At 38.7% G+C, this 24,023-nt stretch overlaps 1 protein-coding gene across 5 annotated transcripts in view; it reads left to right on the top strand.

Annotated features, from left to right (window-relative positions):
• DMD (dystrophin) overlaps window positions 1–24,023 on the top strand; it is a gene marked incomplete at both ends in the record, with an annotated part of 2,093,893 nt that overhangs the window by 1,761,409 nt on the left and 308,461 nt on the right. For all 5 annotated transcript variants that reach the window (XM_079728248.1, XM_079728247.1, XM_079728250.1 and 2 more), the window contains one exon: window positions 7,191–7,337. In XM_079728248.1, coding sequence (XP_079584374.1) covers window positions 7,191–7,337 — 147 coding nt within the window. The remainder of the gene's footprint in view (window positions 1–7,190; window positions 7,338–24,023) is intronic.

Genomic DNA, 24,023 nt, shown 5'->3' with positions numbered 1-24,023 from the left:
GGGACACGGGTTCGTGCCCCGGTCCAGGAAGATCCCACATGCCACGGAGCGGCCGGGCCCGTGAGCCATGGCCGCTGAGCCTGCGCGTCCGGAGCCTGTGCTCCGCAACGGGAGAGGCCACAACAGTGAGAGGCCCGCGTACCGCAAAAAAAAAAGAAAAAAAAAAAAAAAGAATTGCCCTGAAAACGGAACGCAAGGAAGACAGTGAAAAAAAAACCAGCATAATATTTTGCCCTCAGGCTGCCACAGTAAAAACTGATGCTGGAATGCAGTGCAGTCGCATCTCTATTAAAAGAGAATACATGTTTCAGTGGCATAATTTATTGTCAAGAATGTCTCTACCAGAGGCAAAAGTGATCCTAACGGCAGAGGGGAAGTCCTCATTCAATCTGCAAACTACCTCCTGTGTCTTAGCTCCACACAATCCTTTAGTATTTGGCAGAACTTATGGAAAGGTTGGAATGTCTCAGTTTTGTTGGAAGTCGATGGGATAGCCTCATAATGTTAGCAATGAGAATTCACATAAGAAGTCTCTTGAAAAAAAAAAAAAGTGACACCCAAAGTCCAAGGGTAAAAGGAAGTTGGGGAATTGGATGACGTTAGTCTATGTAGTGGATGCCGTTGGCACCCAGCACACTCATCACACAGCAACTCTGAGTGCTGGCTGATAAGGACACATAGTTGCACCCTTTTCCAGAAAACCTTCCTCAGCCGAAAGGAAGGCCCCTTGCCTGGGACCTCATACCACCCCTTCTCCTCTAAGACTGCCAGGGGGAAGCTAGCGGCCAGTAACCGCTGGACATTGGAATAGAAAAGGGCAAACCTCTTTGTCTTAAGGTGGGACATTTTATGGTATAATTTGTGCGCCAGAGCTTCCTATGGGACCAGATTGATGCTGTTTTCCACCTGAGACCAGATCCTTCCTTAGCTTTTCTGCCCTGACCTCCTGCTTCTCTCACTCTTCTCTTAAAAGCACTCAGACTCTGCTTCCCGAAGGCAGTCGGTATCTGAGACAAAAGCTGGATCTACATCCTGGGCACTATACCAGGTGGGAAGCCAACCAGAGTAAAGAGTCAAGAATAGGAGATAACAATGGAAGTCTCCAAGCCTGATGCATTTCATGAAAGCCTTGCCTACATCTCCTCTTGTGTTTCTTTGTTATTGGTCCAACCACATTTGAGTAGCTCATTCCCCCCAGCTATTTAAGAGGCTCCAGGAGGGTTTTGAGCTTCTGGGCAAAGCAGGATATGGTCCTTGACTCTTCTGGTTCCAGTGGTGGCCATTCACTCCCATCAGGATGATACACCCATCCAGAAATGCAGAAGCTGCAGAACATAGCTGGACTGTACCTACCCCCAATTCTGGGTAACTGAATTCTGTGAAGCCTTCCCTGAGCCACATGTAGAAGCCTCAATACCAGAACCAAAGACCTGAATTGGCAGGACATGATTTCCATTTCTTCCTCCTCAGCTACTAACCCAGCGTGAAGAATCCTGGGACTTCTCCTAACACTCTTTTTAGGCTATTTTTTTAGGGTTTTTGGCTCAGTTTTGTTCAGCAAGGTTTCATTGTAGAGACAAATGCAGTTAGCCCCTACTTCGTTTCTTAGATAGTACTTGTAACATAAATTTCTCTGCCCAGTGTATATAGCCCTAGAATGACATTTCATTGTCAGATCAGACTAATTTTGAATTCCTGGTAAGTGAGATAGGACCTCTACCAAGTAGTAGGTTAAGATTTCAGGAACAGTGTTTGATATCATTAAGAAGGGAAGAGTTTCAGATTCTCAGGAGCGCCATTAATATATAAATAAAGTGGTGTATATATATATATCAGATATATATACATATAACTGTGATATATATATCACATCACACAATTTATAAATAAACTCCTAAATGGCAGAGCTAATTCAAGCATCCTGGAGTCTCCTCTCCTTCTTGCTTGCTTGTACAGCTAATCTTGCTATGGCCTTTCTTGGTTTGTCCTGAACCTCCACCATTGACCCCTCTACTTTCTCTCCATCTACAAGCCTCATCTTGCTTCACTTCCCTCTGAATCCAGTTTAGCTGTGTTTTGCAATCACATTCTGGCTAAAATTTAAACTCTCTTGTCCCTAGGTATTTGTGCCACAACCATGTGACAGAATCCCAAACTTGGTTCAACTGTTTTCTCCATGCTTGCATGGAACACTGTTGGAGAAAGAGAAGATTGGGCAGATTGGTTCTGCTAAAAAATTGTGGTCTTCAGCCTCAAATGAGCCCTCAACACTGTTTCTTTGGTCACCTCCCTCTCACAGTCTCTCTCACAACTAATTCAAATGTTCCCACTTACCCTTAATTCATGTTTTCATTCAGTGAATATTCATTGCACACTGATTATATGCCAGGTCTGTTGCTTCCTACTTCACGGAGGCCCCCAAAGTCAAAGTGCCTCAACTTACCTCTTCCAATGCTCCAAATTGACCTTCTGTGCCTTGCAGAATAGTCCTTAACTATCAAGTCAAAATTGCTCCCTCAGAAATAATGTTCCCTTGTTAATAGACAATTCCTTCCTTTTGTTGCAAAGTGGTTGATGACTTGAGCTTCTGAATCTATATTTGAACAAATCTTTACATAAAGATCGAAGCAAAGTTCTGACAAGCAATTAAACATCATAAAAAAGGAAAACTTGACATATTAGACTTATTATCATTCTAAATCGGTACTTTAATATTTATAATCAGACAGCATTTAATGAAGTGAAAATTCTGCCTGCATGAAACCAGTCATAATAAAATTAGACTTGGTTTGCTCTTTCATGGTGAACATATTCCAGATGTTTAAGTGATTCAAAGAAAACCCAGAGTATAATGGCTCCCTTGAATGTTTTCTCACTTTTTGCTTCCAAACTAGAATAAAATCTAATGAAATTCTGGTAGTATTTAAATAGCACATCATATTGTTCAGAGTCAGCCTTACTTTTTGACATTTTATGTTTAGTGTTTAATAATTTAAATGTAAATCTCTATGTGCATTAATAATTAAATTAGCATTATTAGAAGTGCTAATATTTGAAATACAGTCAATCGCAATGTTACATCCACTTAAATGAGATGGTACCTGTATTCACTCTTCACATAGTGTGTCCTGTGACTCAGTGTTTAGGGTACCGTGCTTCTTGTTATGTACACTTCTAGGCATTGACAACTTACAGCAGGTGGTATGGAGCTGCCACCAGAACTTAGGTCAGATGTCAAAGTGAAGACTGACTTACACACTCTCCTGCCTCCTTTTTTTTTTTTTTAACATCTTTATTGGAGTATAATTGCTTTACAATGTTGTGTTAGTTTCTGCTTTATAACAAAGTGAATCAGCTATACATATACATATATCCCCATATCTCTTCCCTCTTGTGTCTCCCTCCCACCCTCCCTATCCCTCCCCTCTAGGTGGTCACAAAGCACCGAGCTGATCTCCCTGTGCTATGTGGCTGCTTCCCACTAGCTATCCATTTTACGTTTGGTCCTGTATAGATGTCCATGGCACGCTCTCGCTTTGTCATTTCTCTTCCTCTCTTTTCCACCATCAGCTGTCTCCTTTCCTCCATTCTCATGTGCTTAGTGCCCTCACGATGACTTCTAGCCAGCTCAAGTTCTTACTTCTGCTCGGGCCCATCACAATTATCGCCCCAAAGTGAACCTCTGCACCAAATTCTCTCTTTAGCAACTGACCTCCCCCTAATCAGAGCTTCCGTTTATCTTAACAGAGACTTAGGCATTCAGGTTAAACAGAACATATGGCTTTTCTCCCTTAATAATAACAGTAGTAGCAGTAGCAGTGGTAATAAAATCGTAGTAGTCAAAATTTAAAATAGATGCTCTCTGTTCCAACTCAATTAGGGCCTAGAGTTTAACAGTTAATTGAAAAAGTCAGTTAAATTAGGGAATCATAAAAAATACGTCTTAAACATTTTATTCTATGTTAAAATAGTCACTAATAATGTTGTGTGAAGGTGTTTTCTTTGAGTGTAAATTCTCTGATTAGAGTTCTCCATAAATCACACTGATAACACAAGACGTTTTTATTTCCAGTTCAGGTTTCCTTAATGCAGACAGAGTCCACTGGGAAACATGAGAAGCATTCTGAATACAGAAGCTTTCTAAAATTTTCAGGTTCTTTTCCTACTCTTTTACAGTTGTCTTGTCCACACCCAATTCAGTAATACTTCTTTTAAAGCAATTTTCCAGAATATTTAACCATATTTTTATAGAAATAATAACTTATTTTCTTCTTAGACTTATATTTCTTTGGTTTAGGAAATTTTTCATTAAATTATGTAATTGCAATACTAGTTGGCAAAAGCAGGTTTGAGAACGTACACACATTGACAAGTCAACTAATGAGAGCTGAACGCCATGCATACTGACAGGTATCTCTAACATCTTATTTAGAGGTTGTTAGAGGCACCAGTCAGTATGTTTCCCAGACAGATGAAGACTGGCTAATCTGATGAGTCTTAAGTGGAGATCAGTTAAGGGAACTTCTACTGTAACTGGTAGATACAAGCAAAAAAAAACAGAAGCCACAAAATCCCATGACAGAGTGTGTGTGCGGGCTGGGGTGGGGGGTGGCTAGGGGGGAGGAGGGGGAGGGAGGGGGAGAGGGGAAAGGAGACTGAGTGTTGTGATTAATCATGAATGCTGGAACTTATTTTTTCATCTCCTTCATCCTCCAAAACATTGATGCAGGATTAAAAATCTGTGTCCAGGACTTTGGGGAAGAAAGTGAAAATCAAAATACTCTAATAAGAGACCCTTGAACCATGTACATTATGTAATCCAAGGGGAGCCAAAATCTAGATATGACTTAACTGACATGGATACTGAACTTGACAGCTGAGAGCCTCACTAGTGAAGGCAGTGATTAGTGTACAGGGTTAATCTGCACTATTGTCAGATTCTGCCTGGCTATCCTGCCATCTCTGCGGTGGTTCCTACTTACAGTTCCCACTCATGTGATATTTACTTGGGGTTACTAGAAACTCATGTTATTACCCAGAAGACAATGGTTCCGTTTTTGTAATCATTGTTCTTGTCCAGGTTTCCCCAAATGACATTTAAGAAATCTGTTTTCTAACCTTTCTATTATGCAAAACAGAGTGATTATGGATCATTCCCTTTTAGAGATACGAATTCACGTTTATGGAGTTTAACTGCCTCTCTCCATGGGCACTTACTATGATTCTTTTTTTAAAATTTATTTATTCATTTATTTATTTTTGGCTGCATTGGGTCTTTGTTGCTGCGCACAGGCTTTCTCTAGTTGCGGCGAGCGGGGGCTACTCTTTGTTGCGGTGCATGGGCTTCTTCTTGCGGTGGCTTCTCTTGTTGCTGAGCACCAGCTCTATGCATTCAGGCTCAGTAGTTGTGGCTTGCGGGCTCCAGAGCGCAGGCTCAGTAGTTGTGGCACACGGACTTAGTTGCTCCATGGCATGTGGGATCTTCCCAGACCAGGGCTTGAACCCATGTCCCCTGCATTGGCAGGCGGATTATTAACCACTGCGCCACCAGGGAAGTCCTACTATGATTCTTTTAATCCATGTATTTATTTATAAGGAAATGGAATAATATTTACTGTCAATTCCTATGAAAACTTTCTTAGTTTCAGAATGAGTCCTATGACATTCCACTGACATGAAATCGAATAAAGATAAAAACATCTGATATGATTTTTTCGCATCTGTGTGGTCAGTCAGAACGGTTTCTTTTGTTTTTCTTTGTTTATTTTTTTGATATATAATTCACATAACTATAAAATCTGTCCTTTTAAAGTGTATAATTCAGTGGTGTATAGTATAGTCACAGAGCTGTGCCACCATCACTAGTGTCTAATTCCAGAATATTTTTATCACTCCCAGAAGGAACCCCATGATTCTTTAATATAATATTTTTAATGACCACTTTTTAAAAAACTGTAAGTTCAACAGAGTGATTGTCACAATATCCTGTATTATCTAAGAACTATATAAGAGTCTTATACTCCATACGATACCACATTTCAGTGATGAGATATTCAGTTTGATTTGAGAGGATAATGCCATTCTTATTTAGAATGTATATACTGGTTCCTGTCATTTGGAGTCAGAAGGAACTGGAAGGTTATAGATGAAGTCAGTGTAAACAGTGGTTTTATCAACAAAGTGAACCACAAAAATAACACCTGCCCAGATCAAGCAAGTCAAAACAGCACGTATAGCCAAGTAAGTGAAGCTGTCCTTGTGCACAGACATTGTATTACACAAACTGTTCTCCGAAGTGAGGGAATTCGTCCCTTAGAAATTGCTCATTGGAACACTGGGACATCATGCATCACGTTAAAGATCCATAAATGTCATCTCAATAGGGTAGATATGATGCATGGTAATATCCTCCCTGTATCTGCATAGGGTTCTTCTGCTCAACAGATTGTCATGATGCATTGCATCACACAATCCTGCTGTAGTGCTTCAGAGACAGCTGAGAAGCCCCATGGGAGCCTTCTTCAGTCATTACTACAAGGACTAAAATACCAGGAGACCTGGAAGTCATTCTTAGGATTTGACAAAATACCCTAATCTCTAAATGAATTGATTTATTATGTAGTTGGTACAAAGTAGGAATGTAATATTTTATGATTGAGTACATCTTTTACTGTTAAAAAAGAAAGCATCCATTTTTGGTTGTGAGATGAGTAGAATTTAGAGTCTAGCAGCATTGTATTTTTCCTGTTACTTTGCGAATCCAGAATTTCTTTGGAAAGGTAATTTAACTGTTAAGAATATGCACTTTGGAGGCAGACAAACCTGAGTATGTAACCCCGGTTCCTCAAGTTTGACCCATGGGGCCTTGGGCAAGGTTTAACCTCTGCAATTTTGTTTTCTCATGTATAAAATGAGAATTCTCCAACTACCAACCTCATAGTGTTTTTGTGTAGGAATAAAATCAGATTATGTTTGGACAGAGCTCATCACGGGATTAGGCACCTAGGAAGTGCTCAGTAGATATTAGTTATCCACCCATTAACAAACCTTCATTGTCATAATACGACTATAATAGAGCAAATGTTGCTGACACCTCCAACAAAATACGATACTTTGTAGTTCCCATGTGCCTGTTTTTTTTTGCTTTAAATGTTCTTATCTTCCATTTTGCCCTTGACTATGTCACACAGGCACTTCGAGGAGAAATTGCACCTCTCAAAGAGAATGTAAGCCACATCAATGACCTTGCTCGCCAGCTCACCACGTTGGGCATTCAGCTGTCACCATATAACCTCAGCACTCTGGAAGACCTGAACACCAGATGGAAGCTTCTGCAGGTAGGCATATTATAAGCATTGCGGTTCCTTCTGTCAGTAAGAGAATATACAGATAAAGCTTGTTTGTAAGGAAAAATAAAAGTAATTTCTTCATGTGATACTCATGATAGTATTTTCTGAGTGTAGGATATTTTGTATTATTTAATAATTCCCTATGTGTATGTTTTCAAGCCTATTAATATTCATTTTTTAATGGCTTAGAGTTAGACTTTACTATATCTTACAATAAACATGGAAGATAACGCTGAATCATGCTAGAAGAACTAAATTACTGGCATGCAATTACTTTGTACTATCATTGCTTGGATTCTTAACACATCTTTCCTTTTGGAATCCTAATTTAAACAAGAGTCAATGGTAAGACACATTCTAAATCTTTTAAAGAAAGAACATCCTATCACAAACCCACACAATGAAGTTTTTCATAGGTTTGCATAATAAATAAAGGGAATGTAAGTGTGCTCAAAGTCACACTTACTGGCTGTGGGACCTCTGGCAAGTTATTTAACTTTTCTGTGCCTCAGTGTTTCATCTGAAGAAAATGGGGATGTTAAATGTTTCTAAAACATTTGTCTATTATCAGGACGAGTAAGTTGAAATACATGGGAAATGCTTAGTAAAGTACTAGCCACATGGTTAGCACTGTGTGAATTCTAGTTCTTGGTGTTATTGCAGTTATAATTGTTATTATTATAGCATACAGGTTTTGGAATCAGACTTACTTGAAGTCACTTGACCTCTTTGATTGTGCATTTCCTCGTCTCCAGCATGCTTGCTATAATATTAAAGGAACTAATTCAGGTAGAGTTATTGGTACAGTACCTGGCTCACAGTAAGAACTCAGAATATGTAATGGTGGAATAGGTGTGTCTATATGTTCAATGCGTGAAGGCCACCGTTATACCCCCAAACCTTAAAACTGGTTTGACCATAGAATTAAGGAATTGTTTCTCTCTTTTTCTGGTTTCATAAGATGCACAGAGTATGCTTCTGGGGACAGAGAGGAAAGAGGAAACTAGGTTTAAAAATATTTGTTTTCCAGATTCAGCTACTTATAATATGTTTACATTTTACTTCCAGTCTGTTTTAAATTGCAGATATCATTTTTAAGTTTTGTAATTGTAGATATTATCTTGTGTTTTGTAATTTTCCCTTAATACTTTTTTATATACATTTATTTATTTTTGGCTGCATTGAGTCTTTGTTGCTGCGTGCGGGCTTTCTCATTGCGGTGGCTTCTCTTGTTGTGGAGCACGGGCTCTAGGCGCGCAGGCTTCAGTAGATGTGGCACGTGGGCTCAGTAGTTGTGGCTCGTGGGCTCTAGAGCACTGGCTCAGCGGTTGTGGCGCACGGGCTTAGTTGCTCCGCGGCATGTGGGATCTTCCCAGACCAGGGCTCGAACCCATGTCCCTGCGTTGGCAGGTGGATTCTCAACCACTGCGCCACCAGGGAAGTCCCTCCCTTAATATTATAAAATGGGCTTTTTGTACATTACAATACTCTTTAAGTAAACATTATTATAATGGGTACATATTGAGATGAATATATTATAATTTATATTTGTATACTAAAATAAAAATAAAAATATTTATTTTCAGTGTTTCAGTAAGAAAAAAATGGTAAACCAGATTACTTTTCCTATTGGCAGTCCATTTAGGGGTGTGACTGAAAGTCCTGTTAAAGAATTGCTAGATCTTTAATAAAAACAAGTTCCAAACTCAAGACCTCTTGAGATCTCATATAATTTAATTTTTGTTGTGATGGATAGTCTTGAAATACATGTATGATAGATTGTTATAAGTGGCATTGACTAAAGCAAGGCAATATATTTAAGAGATTACATGCATTTCTATGTCTATTTGCTCCACAGTGGTTAAGTACTATTAAAATCTTACCAGTTTCATCCTTAGTATGTTTCTCAATTTAAACATAAATAAGGAAAGTAATAAATGTCCAAGGAAAACCAATGGACACATTCGTTCCATCCAAGCACTCTTGAACTATTATCTTAAAATTTCTTTTAGTGAGCTGAATGCCACATTTGCTTTCAGAATGTGATATAAATCCGTGACAATGGCATGTAAATTTATAAATGAGATAAAAATATTATGATAGGAAAAGTTAAAAAAAATCAATGCTAAGTGATCCGTCATAGTTGCACTATTATTTAAATATAAAGTATGAGAAAATATGAATAGCTTAATTTGTATCCATTCTTTAAAATGAATAAGGACTTGGTTATAAATATAGGGAAGCACATAAAAGAAGACAGTGTGAGGGCTTCCCTGGTGGCGCAGTGGTTGAGAGTCCGCCTGCCGATGCAGGGGACACGGGTTCGTGCTCCCGTCCGGGAAGATCCCACGTGCCGCGGAGCGGCTGGGCCCGTGAGCCATGGCCGCTGAGCCTGAGCGTCCGGAGCCTGTGCTCCGCAACGGGAGAGGCCACAACAGTGAGAGGCCCGCATACCACCAAAAAAAAAAAAAAAAAGGGCTTCCCTGGTGGCGCAGTGGTTGGGAGTCTGCCTGCCGATGCAGGGGACGCGGGTTCGTGCCCCGGTCTGGGAGGATCCCACGTGCCGCGGAGCGGCTGGGCCTGTGGGCCATGGCCGCTGGGCCTGCGCGTCCGGAGCCTGTGCTCCGCAACGGGAGAGGCCACAGCAGCGAGAGGCCCGCATACCGCAAAAAAAAAAAAAAAAAAAAAGAAGACAGTGTGATGTCGTAAAAAGAGTGTAGGAGTGAATAGAATACCTGACTTCAAACTGAAGCTCAGCTATTATTTGACCATGTTATCTTGGGAAAGCCATTTGACGTCTCCCAGCTTCTATTTCCTCGTTTGTAAAACGCGATAATGCATTTCGTCTTAGGTCACAGCCAGTTCAATCCTATGATTGTGTATGTGGATATCTGGGGGAGATACACATATGACAAAATTTAGTTTTTTTTTTTTTTTTTTTTTTTTTTTTTTTGCTGTACGCGGGCCTCTCACTGCTGTGGCCTCTCCCGTTGCGGAGCACAGGCTCCGGACACACAGGCTCCGCGGCCATGGCTCGCGGGCCCAGCCGCTCCGCGGCATGTGGGATCTTCCGGGATCGGGGCACGAACCCGTGTCCCCTGCATCGGCAGGCGGACTCTCAACCACTGCGCCACCAGGGAAGCCCCAAAATTTAGTTTTGAATCAATGGAGTTGCTTCCTCTTCATAATACAAACATGACTTGTTGGGATTATGTTCCTCCTTCTATCAGTGTAATTCTAACTTTTCAACCCCTCATCTCCAACATGCATATAACACAGCCTTCTCATATTAAATAATTCAGTTTGTGGCATATGCTGTTATTGTGGCAAATTTTACACATTGCTATTTTTGAACGTGACCTTAAGAATAGGCTTAAAAAGTGTTTTTAGCAGAAAGCTGATAAATACAAGGCTTGGGGTTGCACATAACTGAGTCAAGTTGATTCCATTTTTTTCTTTGACCAGAATTCTAACCACTCTGCTATATTATAAATGTGAGTCCTTGTTCAGAAAGTGAACAAAGCAAGAAGTGAGGTTCGTATCAAACAACTTTATCCCCATTACTGAAAGAGCAACTCATACATCCTGTTGAGAACCTTTTACATTTAGAAGAATGTATGTGAGACTAAAGCATTACCCAGCTTCTGTGGAGGGGAGTGTGAGCCCACCATTATTATGACATCATATTTCTATGAAAATAAAGAACTCATTCACTTACAGTGCTATGTCCGTTAACTAAAATCATGACAGAAGTGTGAGTTCATCTTTGCTTCTGTGTCTGATAAGACAAAGAAAAACTAAGAATGGAGAGTTGGGGTAGTGGGAAGGCAGATATTATAAGCCTAAGAAAAAGAGTCTTACATTTGAGCAAATAGTGTAACAGAAGAAGTAGAGTGACATACTACCAGGCTATGTCTACTTGATATCAGAATATCCTGGGTTTAGTTACAGGATCCATTAATTTTTACTTAAGAAAGGCATGCTGGTAATTTAGCTGTGTGTAATATCTCTCAAAATGATAGGAACACATAAACCACATAGATATGAACATCAATAGCAGTGTAAGACCCAGTCACAGAGTATCTGTACATAGAAATAGAATGTATAGGGAGTTCTGGATTTATATTGAATCCACGAATAGAAGTATAGAGACACTGATTTGCCCATGTGAAACTCTCCGTGGGAATAAAATCCTATTTTCTCCCTCAGGGTAGACACGTTGGTGTGGATGTTTCTGTGAGACCATCGGACAATGTGCTTTTGACAAAGGAAACCATCATTCCTTGTAGTTACAAAGAGTTTTCACGTACGTTACCTCACTTAATCCTCAAAACATTATGATTATGTATTATGGTTACATAGTATCACTGTTCCCTTGTACAAGTAAGGAAACTGAGACTTTCAGAGACGATAAGTGACACAGTGGCAGTCACACAGCTTTTGGGTGTCAGTCACGATCTGAATCAGTTGTGAACTGCAACTCCCTACTCTTTTTGTTGCCTCTTCTCACAGTCCTGTTAAGTTTGCACTTAACAGAGTCATACTTTAAAGCTATTTTGGGCAACACAATACTTCACTTTTTTTTCACGCTTCACTTCTTTTTTAAGCAATTCTCAGGGATATCAACTTTGAAAGCTTCCTTTACAAACCAATGGATTAATGAGCCCAGTTCACTGTACCCCTTAAAATCACACCTGTCGTTTCAAATATAAAATTATACAGCATTATATTGCTCATTGTCTTTATAACTCAGCAGTTGTACTAAAATCAACCAAAAGTGATTTTAATGAATTAGCTCTTAAAGTGGAACCAATGTTAATACCTGATCCAGTAGAAATGGGTATTGAAACCAAATGGGAAGAAAAACTGATGATAAACCTTTCTAATTTTGAAGCATTGCACACACTTTTAGTGCCATAGTTGTGCTCTTTAGTCACCAAACACAAGTACTATAGGGAAGTACTACTAGGGAATGTTCTACCCATTTCTCTGCATCAAGAGTAAGCCCATGAATAGCAACAGAAGCTGCAAATACACTTTAATATAAAATGTAAATGCTTTGTTGACTGTAGGATGTATGAAATGTAATCACTTGAAAAGTATTAAATATGAAGACATTTCCATGCATGACATTCTTTAAATATGTTTAAGGACAGCATCATGAATTAAGTGTTTTTAAAGGTTTCCTAAGATTCTTCCAAGGTCATGCGGGCAGCTATATACTCCGTCGTCACATCTCTGTGGTAACTTTCTGTCACAGGGATGTAGACCCTCATCTTCTGTATACTCCATTCCTTCTTTCATTGTTTCCTTCTTTCCTTCTTTCATTCAGTCAGCACTGATTAAGCATCTACTATGTAGCAAGCAGACATTGTAATTGTCCTATCTGGTCCAAGGACATAGTGACCAAAACTCCCTTCACTGCTTACGCCATCTTAAGCAAAGTTTTTTTGGTTGGTTTGTTTTTATAAATCTATTTATTTATTTTTGGCTGCGTTGAGCCTTCGTTGCTGCACGTGGGCTCTCTCTAGTTGTGGCGAGTGGGGGCTGCTCTTCGTTGCAGTGCACAGGCTTCTCATTGCGGTGGCTTCTCTTGTTGTGGAGCACGGGCTCTAGGCGCGTAGGCTGCAGTAGTTGTGGTGCACAGGCTCAGTAGTTGTGGCTTATGGGCTCTAGAGTACAGGCTCAGTAGTTGTAGCGCCCTGGCTTAGTTGCTCCACGGCATGTGGGATCTTCCCAGACCAAGGCTCAAACCCATGTCCCCTGCATTGGCAGGCGGATTCTTAACCACTGCGCCACCAGGGAAGCCCTTAAGCAAAGTTTTATAGATGAATTTTCTTTCCTTACTTTCATAATGGTCCACCCTCCCTCCCTTTCTCCATCTTATAAACAAATGTGTGTGTGTGTGTGTGTGTATGAGCTATTGTGACACTAATACTATAAAAGTAGTACCTTTTCAGATCTCTGGTTTACAAATTATTCAATAATTTCTGACTGGGAGTTTGGTCTATGTAATAAGATTAGCAAGATTCGTGGAAGGACATGGAATCATATTTAGCTGGCCAACAGAAATATTTGCGTAGCTTCATTTTTTAAAAAAACTAAGCAAGATTTTTAATTGAAAAAAATTAAAAGTTCCAACGGAGAAGGTTATGTTCTTTACTTGGGTGAGATAGGTTTTTGAAGCAGGCTTCTAGTTATCTATCGCTTGGCCAAAAAGTTCGTTCGGGTTTTCGTAACATTGTACAGAACAACCCGAACGATCTTTTTGGCCAACCCAATATGTATGTATGTTGGTCCTTATCATCGTTGCGTACATGATTTGATCCTTTAAATGTGTTGATGGATTTTGAACATTTTCCTTATGTTCTTTTGTTTGTTTTAAGGATCTTGGGCTAATCATTTTACGTTGTGGTTTATGGGGTCCCTTCTAGGCAGGAAGTGTAGGTGAGCTGGGCAGTCTGCTCCTACAAATAATGTGGACCCATTGCCAACTGAGGGTGAGGAGAGGACAGCCAACTTTCTTCACTTCAGTCTTGCTGAGGGTTGGTTCTGCCGATGTCTCCTTAGCATGCCCTTCCTTGACTTTTTCTTTAATAAGACCAAAAATGATTCTGCTTGTGGTTAGATCACAGAACTCAGAAGAAAATGAGCCTGTGGCCATTCTCAAAGGAAATGTTTTCCTGCATCAGTGGTTCTCAAATGTTAGTGAGCCTCAGAATCCCTTGGAAGACTTATTAAAACACAGATCACTGTATGATCACTGTGTGTGGGCCCCACTTGCAGAGTTTCTGATTCAGTAGGTCTGGGATGGGGCCTGAGATTCTGTATTTCTAACAAGCTCCCAAGTGAGGCTGCTGCTGGTCCAGAGCCCACACTTTGAGAACCATTATTCTACATTAAACACTTGCTGGGTACAGCTGGGTTTAAAAGGTTAAATATATATATGACTTCTGCAAGACACTTTGAGAACTTTAGAGTTACACTGTGGAAAATAAGCATAATGTCATGCAGAAAATTCTGTATCAGAGGAGTGTTACTGTGCTACAAGAAGGTGGAGACCAAAGCACTCATCTTTGAGGCAGAAAGAAAAGGGTGAAGGTAACTTTTAGTAGATTCCTAGTGAATTTAAATTCCATATGAATTTATAACTATAAATCCAAAGGGTAAATATGGATGAATATAATAAACATAATGTAAATATGAATTTATAGTTACTATATTTCAAGACACATGATCTAGATGTAGATACTGAGCCCTTGAATGTAGCCAGTCCAAATTGAAGTGTGTTGTAAGTGTAATATACACATCAGCTTTCAAGGACTTAGTACCAAAAAAAAGGAATGTAAGCCATCTCATTAATATTTTTGTATTGATTATATGTTGAGGTGAAAATATTTTGATGTATTTGGTTAAGTAAAATATATCATTATAATTAATCTCACCCATTTCTTTTTTTGATTATTCGAAGTAAGATATTTCTATTGAAAAAGAACCAAGTGAGCCTGTAGCTTCAAGTAAAACAACCGACAGTGTTTCTTTTTTACTTTTTCAGTATGTCTACTAGAAAATTTAAAATAGTGTATGCAGCTCTCCTTATATTTCTGTTGGATAGTACTGGTCTAGAAGGTAAATCTCAAAACCTGGCATGGATAAGAGTCACCTGCAGAGCTTGTTAAAATACCCCCCAAGACTCAGTAGGTATTGGCTGAAATCTGTGATTCTGCATTTCTATCAAGCTCCCAGGAGATGCTGTTGATCTGTGACCACGTATAAAAGATTCGTTCCCAAACTGTGGGTCACAGAGTTTTACGGAGAGGTGTAGAAATATATTTTTGCATGAAGCATTGTCTGTAGCTAGAATACAAAACTGTCTTGCCCATATACCAGTATTTTTCATAAATAAGTAACTGCAGGTGTGGTTACTAAACTCATACAGATTTTTATCGGTCGGTCACTTTTTCACAATTAACAGATACTAAGTAATACTTTTATTATGTGGGGATCCTCTAAGTCTTGGAAAGTTAATATGGGATCCACAGGCTTGAAAAGACTGAAAGCCACTATCCAAAAATATTGTAGGAAAAATTATTCTAACACATTCTAAACTGTAGGTAGCTCTTGTAAAAAGATTTCAGCTATAACATCGAGTTTGATGTGCCATTTGGCAGGAGTTTTTTAAAGTTGAAGGTAAAGGAAATGAAAAGAACAAAGAGGAAAGAAGAATGTGTTTGTTTTAGAAAAGGTTGGGTCACAGAAGGATTTGTTGACATTAGGAATAGAATGACCCATGAAAAATGGGACAATTGAGTTCTAGGAAAACATCTTTTCAGTAAAGAGAGAACAATCATTTATGCTGAACCTCATCTCTGTTTAAAAAAAAAAAACAGAAGTGAACAAGTCCCTTTAAAGATTTAAAGGAATGTGTAAATCTAAATGTCCAGGCTAGTTACAGCTCTCAGAATACACTTAGGTTAAAGTGCACTGTCAAGCTTATGGACGTTTTCCTCAGTCATTGTGGTTTACAATGTTTTTACAGCTAATTTTACTTCATTCAAGAGGAATGATACTGAAGTTGCCCGGGTACCCTTGAAAGTAATGTAGACCAGATGTTGCAGAGTCCAACCTCCTCACCCCAAGGAAGAATAATCTAGTTTTCAAGGGCATACTTTTTTTTTTTTTAAAGGCATCAGGCTGTGTGGGACCATAGGGAGAAAAATGAATGATGTAGGGAGTGTGACCAAAAAAAATTTATGAGGTACAAAATGAGAATGAAGGGCTTCCCTGGTGGCGCAGTGGTTGAGAGTCTGCCTGCCGATGCAGGGGACACGGGTTCGTGCCTCGGTCTGGGAAGATCCCACATGCCGCGGAGCGGCTGGGTCCGTGAGCCATGGCCGCTGAGCCTGCGTGTCTGGAGCCTGTGCTCCACAACGAGAGGCCCGCATACCGCAAAAAAAAAAAAAAAGAGAATGAAGCCGGTAGGAGTCAAAGATATGTTTATGACTTAGAATGAAAGGCATATTAATTTTTTTAGAGATTTTATAAAGTGAACCAAAATCATTATGAAGTATTAGTTTGGTTACCTGAATGCTTGATCTTTCTGTACTACTTACTTTCTGATTTGTTTTCATCAGGAACATTTTTTGCTAGTGCTGAAGCCAGCTACTATGGCAGTACATATAATAGTTTTATTATTGTTTTTAAAGATGTAATGTGTTCCTGTTAAATGTGTTTAAACAGCAGTTTTATGTATGTATGTATTTCTTTTAGCCTCTTGATCTCTCTGATTTCTTTTCAGAAATACGCATATAATTATGAGTACTTAAAATTGCCTTAATGCCCCTTTTCCTTCTCCCTTATTGTGCAGCTGACATTTGCCCTTTCCTCAGAATTCTCACTGCTTTATTCTTTATTCTTCTAAGTGTCCTTCTCCCTCCAGCCTGACCTCCCTCCTTCACTGCAGCCTGACCCCGCCCCACCCATTCTTCTGCATTTGTTTGCCCTGGTGGTTTGCTTCTTTGCTTTTCCCACTCTCCCGCTGCGTGTGAAACACTCCGACAGCAGCTGCTCACATTTCCCAGGCTACGTCATGCACAACATTCAAAGAGCTGCTGTTCTCACATTTCCACCAGAAAGACTCCACCTCTTCTCCTTCCCTCCGCATTCCTCTAGAAATAACCCGCTTTCAGACCAAATGAAAAGCTGGATGTTAAAGCCAACTCTGTAAGTAGGACTGGAAACCAGCTTATGAAATTCAGAAATGCTATTTTTAAAGGTCAGTACCACAAAGGGAATTTTAAATTACTGTAGGTTGTCTTAATATTTCTTTATTCTTACAAATTCTATAATGTCCTTAAAATAATGATCATTATGATATAAATTCTCCCTTCAGTTAATATATTCATTCATTTCAGAGGTAGAGCCGGGGTTGGAAAATATGATAAATTAGAAAGTATTAGAAATACAGGGCCATACTTTTTTATACAGGGCCATACTTTTTGGGCCAGTGAAGTCGCACAAGATAAATTCGAGAAGAATTGTTTTTAGTGAGTATTATGCATTGCTGAAATTAATAATGAGCACTTATCTAGCATTTACTGCCTGCCATTCACTATTCTAAGCGTGTTTACATGTACTGTATTCATGCTTTTAAGCCTCACAGTCACCCTTTGAGGTAGATATTATTTTTATCCTCCTTTCACAGATGAGGAGAATGAGAAACTAAAAGGTTAGATTGCTGGCCTGAGGTCGCATAGCTGGTAAATGAGAGCCAGGGTTTGAACCCAGGCAGCCTGGCTGTGGAGTCTGTCAGAACGACTAACTATACAATACCACTTCTTTGCTATAAAGTTAGATAGACATGACAGTATGTCCCTTTAAGCAAAAAGTATGACTTTCTCCTTACATTTACTCATTTGTCAGGGATCACCTGCATTAAGAGTTTAGGAAATGCAGATTTAAAGTAGGATGAGTATATGAATCTCAGACCACACTCTCAGGAATAGCCTGTTTAGAACCGAGTCTGAATCATTCACAGATTCAAAAGGAGAATCTCATCTGTAGAACCAGGAAGAATTAATCATCAAAATCTTCCTTAAGTGTGCAGAAGTACTCCTTCATTCAATAAATATTTTTCTGGTCCCTACCCTCTGCCAGACTCTGTGCTATGTAGTAGGGATGCAGTCATGGAAACACTAAGCACTCTCTGCCCTAATGGGGGTTATAGTTTCTTGGGAAGACAGACATTTTTAAAATTCCCATATAATAATTACAAATTGTGGTAAGTGTTATGAGAGAAGATGCAGAGAAAGTGACCTTCCAACTGAAACCTAAAGGAAGAAGACAAGTTAGCTAAGTGACTTTTCTATTCATCTGTAGCTTTTATTCTAAATAAAAGCCTGAAGCTTGGGACTAACAAACTAAACAGAGTAGGAAAATTCCAGTATGTAAATTTAATAACTAGAAATCATTTGAAGTAATGGACTGCAGAGGTAATATATAATTAAGTCACATCAAAAGAGAATTTCCTATCATTCTCTATCACAGACAGCATCCTGTTTGCTTGCTTCGCGGCACTTAACGAAAATCTATAGCTATGTGTTTGTTTATTAAACGTTTATCTGCACCACTTTGAATGTCAGCTCCATGCAGGCGGCAGGGGCCCTAACTACCATATCTACTGATACTTGTCAGTATCTTTTACATAGTAGGCATTCACTAAATAGTTCTTGAATCGCTGAAAGCATGAAATTAAGCAGAATTGTTGTTGAAAACTAAAATAAGTGGAAAACTATACCACAGGGGGTATATTAGGAAACAAAACTACTATTTCTGAAGAAACAGTATTCATGTCTAGATCTATGGATGTATAAAGTTTACCAATGCTTAAATAATTTTCAAGAATTCCAAAAAGAAAAATAATTGATCAGAAATTAAATGTGCATCCTTTACTCTGTGGTGAACATGGTTTACTCATATCTTAGACCCTTATCAACAATTAATGATCTGTCTGCTCTGATGACATGGAATATACTTAATATTACCTTTGGAGGAATATGAGATAAAATAGCTTTTCTTCCTCTCCCTGCTTTATTTTAATTTAGGTATAAATGACATATAATTATACTCATTTCAAGTGTATGACACAATGATTTGATATTTGTATCTATTGTGAAATAATCACCACAATTTGTCTAGTTAACATTCATCACCATACGTAGTTACAAAGTCTTTTTTCTTGTGATGAGAACTTCTAAAATAAACTCTTTTAGCATCTTCCAAATATGCAGTACAGTATTTTTTGTGTGTGTGTGTGCAGAAATGTTCATGGAAGCTTTATTCACAACAGCCTCAAACCGGAAACAACCCAATCCATGAATAGGTGAGTGAATAAACCTATTTGGCATATTCATATAATCCATTACTACTAGGTGATGGAAGGAATTAAAAAGAGCAAACTATGAATGTGTGTAACAACATGGATGAATACCAAAAACGTGTTGTGCAAATAAGCTGGACCCAAAAATATAGATACTCTGTGGTGCCATTTACAAGAGGTTCTAGAATAGGCAAAACTAATCTATGGTGAAATAAATCAAAATGGTAGTTGTCCCTGAAAGGTACAAGGAGAGACGACCAGGAATGGGCATGAGAGGACTTTCTGGGATGATGGAAATATTCTATATCTTGATAGGAGTTACAAGGTTACATATTTTCCGTAACCCATCGAACTGTACAGTAAAACGTGTGTATTTCACTGTATGTAAACCATACCCCAATAAAAATGTTTTTTTAAAGACTCACATACTACCTAAGTGTATAGAATAAACCTTGAAAGTTTTTCTTAGCCTGACCATCTACCTGCACCCCACTTTCCCTTTTCAAACACACACACTCCCCACTCAGTTTGGCCTGTTATCCTTCCAGTCTTGTTAATGCATTTACATGCCTACGTAACATACCCCGTCCCTCCCCCCACACACATTTTCTTCTTACATACACAGCATCAGAGCATAGACGTTGTTCTATGCAGAATTATCTCTGAGAAAGCACGTCTGACTGTCATTACCCCCCTGCCTCTTAAAGCTTTCTAATGGTTTTCCCTTGCCTTAGGACAAAGTTCGACCCCCTAACCCTGCTTATAAGTCCCCGGGAGGTCCAGGCTCTTCCTCCCTGGCCAGTCTCACACCCTCAACTTCCGTGTTCATTAGAGACTTCTTCCTCCCCAGCTTCCTCGGCCTGAAACATTTCCACCATCCTCCTGCTTTTGATCTGGTTCTTTTTTTTTTTTTTAACTGTATCTTTTTCTTTCCCTCCTAGAGATTCTTTTTTTTTTAACTGAAGTATAGTTGACTTACAATGTTGCATTAGTTACAAGTGTACAGCAAAGTGATTCAGTTATACATACCTATATATATATTCTTTTTCAGATTCTTTTCCGTTACAATATGGCTCTTAGGCTCTTAATACACATTCTTTTGGTCACTTCTTTTTTTTTCTTTTTTGCAGTAACCAATTTTTTTTAACATCTTTATTGGAGTATAATTGCTTTACAATGGTGTGTCAGTTTCTGCTTTATAACAAAGTGAATCAGCTATACATATACATATATCCCCATATCTCTTCCCTCTTGCGTCTCCCTCCCTCCCACCTTCCCTATCCCACCCCTCTAGGTGGTCACAAAACACCGAGCTGACCTCCCTGTGCTATGCAGCTGCTTCCCACTAGCTATCTATTTTACGTTTGGTAGTGTATATATGTCCATGCCACTCTCTCGCTTCGTCCCAGCTTACCCTTCCCCCCCCCCCCGTATCCTCAAGTCCATTCTCTAGTAGGTTGCAGTACAGTATTATTAACTGTAATCATCATGCTGTACATTACATCCCTGTAACTTAATTTATTTTACAACTGAAAGTTTGTACCTTTTGATGCCTTTCACCCGTTTCACCCACCCACCTCCGCCTGTGGAAACCACCCATCTTTTCTCTGTATCTATGAGTTCATTTTTTTGTTTTGTTTTATTTGTTTTAGATTCCACATATCAGTGAGATAACACAGCATTCGTCTTTCTGAGTTATTTCACTTACACATAATGCCCTCAAGGTCCATCCATGTTGTCACAAATGCCAAGATTTCATTGTACATTTTCTTTATCCACTCATCTGTCAGTGGACACTTAGGTTGTCCCCAGGTCTTGGATATTATAAATAATACTGCAATGAATTTGTAGAAAATGTAGATGAACTTCCATTTTCCAGTTTGATATAAATAGGATATACAGTATACACTCTTCTTTCAGTCACCATACATATCTTGAAATTCATCCATGTTGTTACATGAATCAATAGTTTATCCCTGTTTGTTGCTGAGTAGTATTCCATTATATGAAAATACTCCAGTTTATTTATTCATTCACCTTTTAGTGGACTTTCGGGTTGTTTCCATTTTGGGGCTATTACAAATAAAGCTGCTATGAACATTCATGTACAAGTCTTTAAATGGACTTATGTTTTTATTTCTCTTGAGTAAATGCCTAGGAGAGGGACAGCTAGATTATATGGTAGGTGTGTGTTTAACCTATTAACACAAAGCAGCTGTACCATTTTACATTCCCACCAGCAATGGATGAGAGTTACAGTTCTTTCATATCCTCTCTAAATTTTGATATGGTCAATCTTTTATATTTTAGCCATTTCAATAGATACGTAGTAGTATCTCACTGTGGTTTTAATTTGCATTTCCCTAATGTCTAATGATGTAACTTCCAGCTTTCTTGTTATGAGTGCTGGCATGGTGTAACTTTTTTTCATTTATTTGCTTTTAGCCTATTTGTGTCTTTATATTTAATGTGCATTTCTTCTAGGCAGCGTATAATTGGATTTTGCTTTCTTTTAATCCAATCTGACAATCTCTTTTAATTGGGAATATTTAAACCGTTTATATTTAATGTGATTATTGACATAGTTAGGCAGCTGTTGTTAGACATTATCAATATTACATTAACCTGGAAATCTATTCAGTTTTAACAAGGAGATGCAGACACGATGCATCAGTTGAATGTAAGACAAATTACATCATCAAGCTACTTATTTTTGCTTCATCCCATTGGTTCTTTGCTTGTTCCTCGTTTTCTGTCTTTGTTTGTTCCTCTTTTTCTGTCTTTGTTTAGATTAATTGGAATTAATGAATCCATTTTCTCCTATGTTGGCATATTAGCTGTAACTGTTTTGTTATTTTAGTGGTTGCTTTAGGGTTTACAGTATACATCTTTAACTTATTACAGTGTATCTTTGAGTGGAATTAGACCACTTCACATATGATATAAGAAACTTTCTATAATATATTTCTATTAATCCCTTTCCAAAGTGTGTGCTACTGTTTGATCCTTTGGGGTCTTTTAAGATTAAGTGGGATTAGGTCAACACTCAGTCTAGGGCTAATTATTCCCCACTACTGAGGCAAGACCATTCTGTGTACTCTACCCAATGCCCTGTGAATCTTGAGGGCTCCAGTATGATTGGTAGGAAATAGGCACTGCTCCCTGCCACATATGAGTGCTGGACAGTGTTATTTCTAATCCTTCCTGGTGATTTTTCCCCAGCCCCCCACAGTTTCCTCACACATGTGCTAATCAGTACTTAGCTAACTACTTGAGGGAGACCCTCTATAGATCTCTAGGGTTCTCTCTGTGCAGCTCTTTCCTCTCTGGGCTTCTGTCCTATGAATTCTAGCTATTCTAGGCTTCTCAGAGTCTCAGTTCCATCCCTTCAACTCAGGAAGTCTGCCAGGATCCTCCTGGGTTCTTCTTCCCCATGCTGTGGCCTGGAAACTCTCTCAAAGTAGTAATCTGGGACTACCCTAGGGCTCACCTCATTATGTTTTCCATGTCTCAGGGGTCACTGTGCTCCCTTGTTTGATATCCATTGTCTTACAATCCATTGTTACATGTATTTTGTCCATGTTTTGGTTATTTCAAGACAGAGGTTAAATTTGGTCCTTATTACTCCATCTTGTTCAGAAGCAGGGGTCCTAAAATAGCTTTTGAAGTACTGGGTTTTTTCCCTTGATTTGGAGATCATACGCAAAGAATGTTGGAGGAAAACACGTAATTAGTTTATAATGGGCAATCCTCCAGACACAGAGATGCTATTAGGCACTTACCAACATTACACATACTTTGTTTTTCTTTCACAATAGCAGTGATTGCCTTGCACTGTTTCCATCATACTTTGCCTAGTTGTATTTAGGGCCTTGCTTTTGCAATCAAGTTGGCTAAGCCTCAAGCCTTAGTCTATATCTAAAGAATCTGGCCAGGGCCTAAAGCCAAGGCACAAGGTGCTCCAAGCATTAATTGGCCAGTAGTACAGCTGCTAAATCTACTTTTAAAAGAGCTGAATATGTCAGTGTGTTTCACTGCTTTAAAAATATCCACTTTGAATATTTTAATATTCTTTATACTTCAGCAATCATTCTTTAAAAGCTTCTGTTTAATTATTTTTAACACTATATCATTTAATGACCAATGTACTACCATGCATGTCTTATGTGAGGAAAGATGGCCTGTTTAAGTTGTTACTACTCATCAATTCAGAGGATTTTAGTTCTGGAAGTCCAGAAATCCAACCCTTGATTTTACAGATATCACATGATATGTCATAGTTCACCCAGCTAGTTAATAATGGAACCAGAACCAAAAACATGTTCTATATTCTTCTCACATCCTTTCATTTTATTCCTAAAAACACATCCTTCAGTTTAAATAGTCTATATTCTAAAACGTTTTTAAAAGGAATTACTTATCCAAATCCCACCAGTCTTGCAAGGTCCATGTGAAACAATGCGATAAAGACTGTGAAAGTGCTTCAGAAACTATTAAATACTATGAAAATGTAAGTTTTATTATTAGAACTGCAGTTCATTTCTGTGAAGCCTTTCTAAACTTTTTCACTTTTCTGAACTTGATTATGCAGTATCTTTTCTAATACATTTGTTCTTCCTCTATAAGAATTTAATCCTTTCTGCCCTGCTGCGTTGTAAAAAGAGGGACTCTTCTTTTCTAGAATCTACTGATATTTTATAGTATTACACATCTAGTGGGTTCCCATTAAATGTTGAATAAAATTGTACCAAATTTCTTTCTAGATGTGTGGGCAAAAAAAACTATTCTGATCCTTA

The sequence above is a fragment of the Hyperoodon ampullatus genome, assembly GCF_949752795.1.
Source record: "Hyperoodon ampullatus genome assembly, chromosome: X".
Lineage (NCBI taxonomy): Eukaryota > Metazoa > Chordata > Mammalia > Artiodactyla > Ziphiidae > Hyperoodon > Hyperoodon ampullatus.
This window is presented reverse-complemented; position numbering and strand designations above follow the sequence as displayed.